The sequence below is a fragment of the Caretta caretta genome, chromosome 1 (assembly GCF_965140235.1).
Source record: "Caretta caretta isolate rCarCar2 chromosome 1, rCarCar1.hap1, whole genome shotgun sequence".
Lineage (NCBI taxonomy): Eukaryota > Metazoa > Chordata > Testudines > Cheloniidae > Caretta > Caretta caretta.
In genome coordinates, this window is record NC_134206.1 from 5,982,690 (window position 1) to 5,992,520 (window position 9,831).

Sequence of the window (9,831 nt, forward strand, 5' to 3'; positions counted from 1 at the left end):
TGGCACTAAGAATTTATCCCATGTGCTGCAAAGAGGCAGTGGCATAATTTGGACTCTCAGGAGTGGAGAAAATAAAGAATATATATAACGAGGCAATGAAACAAGTTTATAAATCGCTTCAATGCAGAAAACAGATAAATACAATAACAATTTACCCCATGCACTTGCCATGTGTTTACACACAAATCATGATATACTGGGGCACATTCAGAGGTGGAGGCCTGTAAAGGGTGTTTTTTTGCAGGAAAGTCATAATTGTAAAATCAAACAATACTCAAGTAGGCTGCAGAACTACCAACCGTAATATATTAATGGTGCCAAGAGCTTAGCAGGATTCATAGAGGGACTGGATGTGTTTATATGAGTGACCAGAAAATCCAAATACAGTAGTGAGGATTTTTAAAAAAATCCTCTTGGAAGGGCTCTAAACCTTCCTGATTTACTACCCAAAAATGTCTAATTAGTAGGTGTCAGGGGGAAATTGTCTCTTGCAGCAGGTTGTCTCATAGCTGCCCATGCAGAACTTCTTCCACCTTCCTCTGCAGAATCTGGACTTGGCCACTGGATAGTGGGCTAGATGGACTATAGGTCTGATGAGGTCTGGCAGTGCCTATCTTCCTATCAGTGGTGCAAATCCAAGACTGTGTTTTTGCTGATTTTCCTTGAGCTCCTGGGAGTCTCTAGACTTCCACCAAGAGCAGAAAGATGTCTAGCTACATATCACCTAGTCTCCAGTTCTTTTTCCTTTCAGGAAGGAAAGTCCAAAACGCCTCGGGCCTGCCCAGTAAGTTATGTCAGCTGTCAATGACACCAAATTCACACCTGCAGTGTTCCTTCTCACCGGGATACCTGGACAGGAAGACGTCCATCTCTGGATCTCTATCCCCTTCTGCTTAATGTATCTTATTTCAATAGTAGGAAATTCAGTCATTCTGTTCATTATAAAAACAGATCCAAGCCTCCATAAGCCCATGTACATTTTCCTTTCCATGTTGGCCATTTCAGACCTTGGCTTATCCATAGCCACCATACCAACAATGCTGGGTATATTCTTGTTTAACTCTAGGGAGATCAGCTTTGATGCATGTTTTGCCCAGTTGTTCTTCATCCACTCCCTTCAATGCATTGAATCCTCCGTGCTCTTGTTGATGGCCTTGGACCGCTTCATTGCAATCCGTGACCCGCTGAGATATGCCTCCATCCTAACCCTGCCAAGAATAGCCAAGATGGGACTGGTGTGTGTTCTAAGGGGGGTGGCTGTAATACTCCCACTCACCATTCTCCTGAAACAGTTCCAGTATTGTCGAGCCAATGTCCTCTCCCATTCCTACTGCCTGCACCAGGAGGTCATGAAGATGGCTTGTTCAGATATCAGAGTCAACAGTATCTTTGGCTTGTTTACCAAACTCGTAACGATGGGCTTGGACTTGCTGCTCATCTTCCTCTCTTATGTGATGATCCTCAAAACAGTGCTGAGCATCACATCCCATGCTCAATGCCTCAGGGCTTTGAACACCTGTATCTCCCACCTCTGTGTCATCCTGCTCTTCTACACACCAGACATCAGCATGGTTGTGATGTACAGATTCTGGCATAGCTCTTCTTACTTGCTTCAGATTGTTCTGAGCTACATCTCCCTGCTGGTCCCGCCCCTGATGAACCCAGTCGTGTACAGCGTGAAAAGCAAACACCTTCGTGCACGGATAATCAGGGTGTTTTTCAAGTGAAGGGTCAGTTCCTCACCTGGCTGCAGCGGTCGTAACACAGGAGACAAAGAATACCAGCCAGGATCACCTATTTCATCCTGGATCGATACATCCAAGATGATATGAGCTACTGACCTCCACTCTGTAGAGAGAGGTTCAGATGGGGTATAAAGCAGTGGTTTTCAAACTTTTTTTCTGGGGACCCAGTTTAAGAAAATGGTTGATGCCCATGGCCCAACGGTGCTAGGGATGAGGGTTTTGGGGTGTGTGAGGGGCTCAGGGCTGAGGCAGAGAGTTGGGATGCAGGGGTGAGGACTGCGGGGTAGGGCCAGTGATGAGGGGTTCAGGGTGTGGGAAGGGGCTCTGGGCTGGGGTAGGGGGTTGGAGTTTGGGAGGGGGTCAGGGATCTGGGCTGGGGGTGCAGGCTCTGAGGTGGGGCTGGGGATGAGGGGTTTAGGGTGCAGGAATGGATTCCAGGTTTGGTGGAGGCACAGGGCTGGGGAAGAAGATTGGGGCACGGGTTGGGGTGCAGACTTACCTCTGGCAGCTCCCAGTCAGCAGCGCAGTGGGGGTGTATCATAACCATACAGCTGAGGGTAGGCTAGAATTCCTCCTTACCTGTAAAGGGTTAAGAAGTTCAAATAATCTGGTTGGCACCTGACCAAAAGGACCAATGGGGAAAGAAGATACTTTCAAATCGGGGATGGGGTGAGGCTTTGTTTGTGCTCTGTGTTGTGCGTTCTTTGGGGAAGTGGAGAAGCATCAGGTCAGAAAACTCCTTCTCCTAAAATCATCCTAAAATGAGTCTCAATATTGCAAAAAGAGTAAGTAAATAGGAAAGGCGTCTTAGATTATATTTTGTTTTTAGCTTGTGAATTTTCCCTGTGCTAAGAGGGAGCTTTATCCCTGTTTTTTGTAGCTTTAAAGTTTTGCCTAGAAGGGAATCCTCTGTGTTTTGAACCTGATTACCCTGTAAAGTTACTTTCCATCCTGATTTTACAGAGGTGCTTCTTTTACTTTTTTTTCTTTATAATAAAGTTCTGTTTTTTAAGAATCTGGTTTACCTATTTGGTTGGTAGATTATTCTCAAACCTCCCCAGGAAAGGGGGCGATGGGACCTGGGGGGATATTTTAGGGAACAGGAACTCCAAGTGGTCCTTTTCCTGAATCTTTGTCTTACTCACTTGGTGGTTGCAGCAGTACCATCCAAGGACAAGGAAGGATTTGTGTTTTGGGGAAGTTTTTTACCTAAGCTGGTAGAAATAAGCTTAGGGGGTCTTTCATGTGGGTCCCCTAATCTGTACCCTAGAGTTCAGAGTGGGGAGGGAACCCTGACAGGGTGCTAAGGCAGCCTTCTTGCCTGTCCTGGCACCTTGGACCTCGCTGCGCCCCAGAAGTGGCCAGCAGCATGTCCAGCTCCTGGGTGGAGGTGCACAAGCGGTTTTGTGTGACTCTAGCGTGCAGGTACTGCCCCTCACCCCCGCAGTTCCCATTGGCTGGTTCCAGGCCAATGGGAGTGCAGAGCCAGTGCTCGGGATGGGAGCAGAGCATAGACCCCCTTGGCCCCTCCTGCCTAGAAGGAGGACCTGCTGCTGGCCTCTTCCAGGGTGCAGCGTGATGTCGGAAAAGGTAGGGACTAGCCTGCCTTAGCTGGGCAGCTCCACCAACGGACGTCTTGATGTCCCGTTTGGCGGTGCTGGCCAGAGCAAGGCGACCCAGTGACTTCCATGCCGCGCTCCAGTACTAGGTCGCGACCCACGGTTTGAAAAACACTGGTCTAAGGCATGGAGCAATGGACAAGGGGCTGTCCCCACGCACTGGTGAGGGAAGACAGGGCACTGCGGGAAGGAGACCAAGGCAGGCAGCATCATTTACAAAGTGAGTTTGTTCATGGAGAGTCAGGGAACAGGTGGGATGTTGGCCCATCAAGAGCTTTATCTCTAGCTGCTCAAATCTCAGAATTTCTCTCAATGCAGTTAATAAAGAGAAGGGCCGTGGATGCTGTTTCCCGTTACACCTGGCCTGTCCCTGTCCTGTCTCTGGTTAAACATCCAGGGGCCATGAAAAAAGCTGCAGAGCTGTTCTTCAGTCACAGTCCGGGCCCTTCCTGAGTGCTTTCTGTGCTGCGTGATCCATGGGGCAGCCCACTCCTCACCAAGGCAGGGCACAGCTGTGTGCGAGCGCAGGTCTGCCACAGAGGAGTCCTGGCAAGAGACTCAAGCCCAGATTCCCTCCTCCTCCCGTCCGTTTCTCTTGCCGCAGTTGTTTTGAAAGGGTTAGAAAGAGTCCTCAGCTCCTCCACCGATGAATGGCTATTCCATCCTGGACCCTTACACCTGAGATGACATGCGTTACTGATCATCTCTCTATAGACAGAGGTTCAGACAGGGTCTAAGGCCTGTGGCCAGCAGAGAGGCTCTGATGTTGGAGGACAGGGCACTGCGGGAAGGAGACCAAGGCAGGCAGTAGCATTTACCAGGTCCATGGAGAGCCAGGGGTCCAGTGGGATTTTGGCCCATTAAGAACCATATCAGTCGCTGCTTAGATTTTGTCAATGCAGTCAATAAAGAGAAGGGATGTGGATGCTGTTTCCCGTTACACCTGGACTGCCACTGTCCCGTCTCTGGTTAAACATCCAGGGGCCATGAAAGAGCTGCCTCGGTGAGGAGTGGGCTGAGCAAGTGTGCGGTGTGCAGAGCCATCAACAGGGATGGGGAGGTTTCCTGAATGGCCTTTCCTGGGCTCCTGCCTTAATCATGTCTCTGCAGCAGCTGTGGACAGGGGCCATTCCAGGAGCACGGACACCCACCCTTCCCCTACGCCTTCAGCCAGGTGCTTGGGACTGAGTCATGCCAGAGACTTGATTAATGCTGGAGCCCCAGGAGAAGCCATTCAGGCAGCCCCTCGCCCACTGATGGCTCTGCACACCTGCTGAATTCACCCCCATCTGACTGCAATGCTCCCTAGCCAGAGCAGAGCTGCATGTGCTAGTGAGGGTCTGACACGCAGGAGTCTTGGCAAGAGACTAAGGCCCAGGCTCCCAACCTGGCTGCTCCGTTTGTGCTGCCCCAGCAATGCAAAGGGGTGGAAACAGGCCTCAGCTCCCCCACAGGGGCACAGCTCACTCCTATCCCAGCCCAGCCCATTCAGTGTAGGGTGACCACCATTCAAAAGGCAAATGTGGGATACATGCAGGAGCCACATACCCTCTCTCATCCCACCCTGTCCCTCCTCTTCCCCCTCTTCCCCATCCTCTACCCCATCTCTTCCCCCCAAGACTCCACGCCCTGCTCCTCTTCATTACCCAATTCTTCACACCTTCTCCAGGCCAGAAGCTAGAACCAGCCCATGGAAAGAGCTGCCCAGGGAGCCAGAGCCACTGTGAGGAGCCCCAGACCTTCCACCTGCCCTAGGCAGGGGCCTGGGGGACATGAGAGAAGCCCTCAGCCTCTTTGACTGCCCCCCAGGGCTCACAGCCAAGGGAAGATGGAGAGTCCAGGGCTCCCCATATGGTAGTGGTGTTCCAGGGCAGCTGTTACCATGGCCTGGCTCTGACCTGGCAGGGAGATGGAGCCTCGGGGGAAGTGGATGAGCAGTGGTGTTACGAATTACACCTTGTAGGACACGCACACAACTGCTGCGAATTATACCTGGTAGGACACGCACACAAGTGCTACAAATTACACCTGGTAGGACACGCACACAAGTGCTACGAATTACACCTTGTAGGACATGCACACAAATGCTGCGAATTATACCTGATAGGACACGCACACCAGTGCTGCGAATTATACCTGATAGGACACGCACAGTTCGAATCTAGGCTGAGGCACAGAAACAAAGTCCACAACTGCAGAGTTCCCAAAAGACACTAAGTTTATTACGCTTGAGCGTGGTGCCCCCCTGCTAGCCAGGAGGGGACCCTGAATGCAGATTATACAAAGGTTATATACCTTTTAGCAAAGCATGTTGCCCTCGTGCATCGGAAACCTTAGCCAATAAACAAACCCTTGTCTTATCTACCACCTATCCCTGCTTGGTGCATTCCTCGTGCTATACCAGTATGTTAATTACACAGCATGGTCCTAAAGCTATGCATCAGTAACTTTTATTATCAGGATGGGAGGCCTCACATCCAGGCTAAGAGACAGGAGTTAGAGACTGACAAAAACCAGATAGTGGGAGTCAAGGCAGGCTGGAGACAAGGAGGAGGATTTTCACAGGGATTCAATATCTAAGGATTACTGCTCCTGGTGTATGATGTGCTGGCATTTAAACAATGGTGGACCCCAAACCAAAATGGAGTCACATGTGCTAACTTTTCCTTAACAGTGGGCAGGGTCTAGCTGGAAGTGATGAGGTAGGGGCGGAGTCTCAGGGGAAAAGGAGAAGCAGGAGGTGCATCAAGCCTGAACCAATGCTAACCCCAGCAAGGAGGTCGGTGGGGGGCTCATTAGTAAAGGAGGAGGGTGGGGCTGGAGGGTAGGAGAGCCTGTGTTTTACAGAATCATAGAATCATAGAATCATTGAATATCAGGGTTGGAAGGGACCTCAGGAGGTCATCTAGTCCAACCCCCTGCTCAAAGCAGGACCAATCCCCAATTAAATCATCCCAGCCAGGGCTTTGTCAAGCCTGAACTTAAAAACTTCTAAGGAAGGAGATTCTACCACCTCCCTAGGTAACGCATTCCAGTGCTTCACCACCCTCCTAGTGAAAAAGTTTTTCCTAATATCCAACCTAAACCTCCCCCACTGCAACTTGAGACCATTACTTCTTGTTCTGTCATCTGCTACCACTGAGAACAGTCTAGAACCATCCTCTCTGGAACCACCTCTCAGGTAGTTGAAAGCAGCTATCAAATCCCCCCTCATTCTTCTCTTCCACAGACTAAACAATCCCAGTTCCCTCAGCCTCTCCTCATAAGTCATGTGTTCCAGACCCCTAATCATTTTTGTTGCCCTTTGCTGGACTCTCTCCAATTTATCCACATCCTTCTTGTAGTGTGGGGCCCAAAACTGGACACAGTACTCCAGATGAGGCCTCACCAATGTCGAATAGAGGGGAACGATCACGTCCCTCGATCCCATAGGTCCTTTTCCGCAGAACTGCTGCCTAGCCATTCGGTCCCTAGTCTGTAGCTGTGCATTGGGTTCTTCTGTCCTAAATGCAGGACCCTGCACTTATCCTTATTGAACCTCATCAGATTTCTTTTGGCCCAGTCCTCCAATTTGTCTAGGTCCCCCTGTATCTTATCCCTGCCCTCCAGCGTATCTACCACTCTTCCCAGTTTAGTATCATCTGCAAATTTGCTGAGAGTGCAATCCACACCATCCTCCAGATCATTTATGAAGATATTGAACAAAACCGGCCCCAGGACCGACCCCTGGGGCACTCCACTTGACACCGGCTGCCAACTAGACATGGAGCCATTGATCACTACCCGTTGAGCCCGACAGTCTAGCCAGCTTTCTACCCACCTTATAGTGCATTCTTCCAGCCCATACTTCCTTAACTTGCTGACAAGAATACTGTGGGAGACCGTGTCAAAAGCTTTGCTAAAGTCAAGAAACAATACATCCACTGCTTTCCCTTCATCCACAGAACCAGTAATCTCATCACAGAAGGCAATTAGATTAGTCAGGCATTAATTCAGAAGACTGAATTAATGTGACCCCACAAAAGAGGCTCTTGTTTTAAGTATTCCAGGCTGAGAGTAAGTCATTGCAAGGATCTTAGAGGGAAGGGCAGGGTGGCTGCAGGTCTACATCAGGCCCCAAGGTGGCACTCTGGGATGGCCCATGTCCGCAGGGACTTGGCCAGAGTGTGTTGTGCTCTTGGAAGCCATTACCACTGGGCGGAAGTAAGCCCAGCCTCCAGGCTGCTCTAAACTCTGCTGTGTCAATGGAAGAACAGGCCATAGAATCAAACCCCTGTAACTGGCTCCTGGCCCTCCCTGCTCTCTACAGTGCAGCTGGGCCTGTCACAGCTTGGAAGGCTGGTCCTGTGGTCTAGGCACTGCTCTGCAACGCAAGAGAACTCCACTGCAACTCAAGAGAGATGGGTTTGATTACCTGCCACGTGTAACCATGGACAAGCCACTGGCTGTCTCTGAGCCTCTGCACACGTGGATAATAGCCCTGCCCTGGCTCACAGAGATGGCAGGAGGATAAATTCATTCAAGGTGCTCAGATAGTCCTGATCTTAGGGTCTCAGACTGTGTCAGGGTTCCATAGAGCAACACCTCTGACATTTGTCTATAAAAAAGGCCTCTTCTCACAGCCTCCTGTGACAGCTGGCTTCTGGGAAACCCCATGACTCCAGCTCTTTGGTTTCTGTGGCAGATGCTGGAGTGCTCGGGGGTGACAGTGAGGTGTAGGTAGTGGATTTCTGAGGTTAGTGTTGGAATATCATGGGGATGCCGAGCGTTTCAGCACAGTCACCGGACCAGTGTTTTCAAGCCCTTGAGGCTGAATGGGTCTAACTGATGAGCAACAGCCACAGGGCTGTTTTGTTTATTTACTAGGTAATCTACTTTGATCTGTTAGCTATCACTTATAATCACTTAAAAATCTATCTTTCTGTAGTTAAAAACCTTGTTTTATGTTTTATCATAACCAGTGTGTTTTGAGTGAAGTATCTAGGAAAATCTCAGCCCCGTAAATAAAGGATGTTGCATATCTTTCACACTTTGACTAGAAAGCAGCCTATATTAATGAACTTACGCTATAGAGAATCCTGTGCAGTGCAAAATGGAATAATTTTTGGTTTATACTCCAGCAATCTGCAAGGCAGGGGAACTGTGAACTTGGCTGTTGTCTCCTGCCTGTCTTTGAATGGCTTAGTTAAAGCACTCAGGCAGCTCAGCTGGGTGTATGACAGCACCTGTTGTCATGTTGGGTGATAACAGGGCTTGGAGACACTGGCTGTGTCATCATCAAAGCAGTGTAAGTTTGACCAGCCCAGCTGGAGGGCTAAGCAGCATAGCAGTTCCCACAGCTCCCAGACTGCACCCCCTGGGTGACAACCTGTCACAACTGTTTGTGTTACTTAGCTTCCTGGGTTCATCAATAATCTCCATGGAGTCCAGTGAGATTAGTGATGAAGCCAGGAAACTGAGTAGCACATACTGTCTCCTCAGCAACCCTGGAATCTCCATGGCACATACTAATAAGCAAAAACTTCCCTGTGTGTGGCGGTTCAGTGATGAGACAGAACACAGCTTTATGCAAGCAAACAGGCTGGTCAGCTGAGATGGGTCGTTCTGCCCCCCCGCCTTCCACCTTCTCCTTTTATTATATTTCTCCCCCTAAGCATTACACACTGCTACACAAAGGAATGTATGCCATTAATTCATATACTTAGTTACCATCCCCTATCTACTACAATCCTGGTTCTCAGGCCTTGAGCCCAGGCTAAGAAAGCCTCCCACAGTTGCTGTCCAAACAATCAAGTTCTCATGGTTCATATCTAGCCCTTGTCCTTGGATAGAGCAATGTGTGCATTGCTTCTACGAAACAGTCAGGGTGTGCCCCGCCTGCTTCCAGGTGGAATAGCTAAACATTAACCCTTCATCTCCCCGTTTTTTATTTATTGATATTTGGCCATCTCATGGTAGCCGTCAATTTGTTTTGTCATGCTATTTAACTCCCAGACAGACAAGGACATAACCTGGGGAGCTTTCCAGGGCAAAATTTTACAAAGTCTTAACAAGGAAAGAATACATTGTACACAGCAGCAGCAAAAAAAATAAGCCCAATGATTACAAGCACAAAATAACCAAAAGCTCAACATCTGCAATATAATCATCTAAAAGGGGTACACTTCTTTTACTACAATTGTTACCAGCAAAAGGCAATATAAATATCATTCTACTAAGACAGCAAAGGGTGCCATCACTTAAATTTGCAGGAATATAATTAAAGGTGCGTGAACCGCAAGTAAAAACCCATCCTGATGGTAGGATGATATGGCCATAATTATATGAAACATAAACAGCATGGGAACAATTTAAAAGGGGTTGAGAAATTTTTCGACAGCCCAAGGGCACCTTTGTACTAGTGCAGTTAACTACACGCGCACAGGTAACATTTGCTATTGAAGCCAATCTTTCCCATATGTTATATG

At 49.0% G+C, this 9,831-nt stretch overlaps 1 protein-coding gene across 1 annotated transcript; it reads left to right on the forward strand.

Annotated features, from left to right (window-relative positions):
* The first annotated feature begins 761 nt into the window (after positions 1-761).
* LOC125633357 (olfactory receptor 51G2-like) lies at positions 762-1,727 on the forward strand. Its single transcript, XM_048842506.2, has one exon. The coding sequence runs from the start codon at positions 792-794 to the stop codon at positions 1,725-1,727; it is 936 nt and encodes a 311-aa protein (XP_048698463.1). The 5' UTR covers positions 762-791.
* The last annotated feature ends 8,104 nt before the right edge of the window (positions 1,728-9,831 follow it).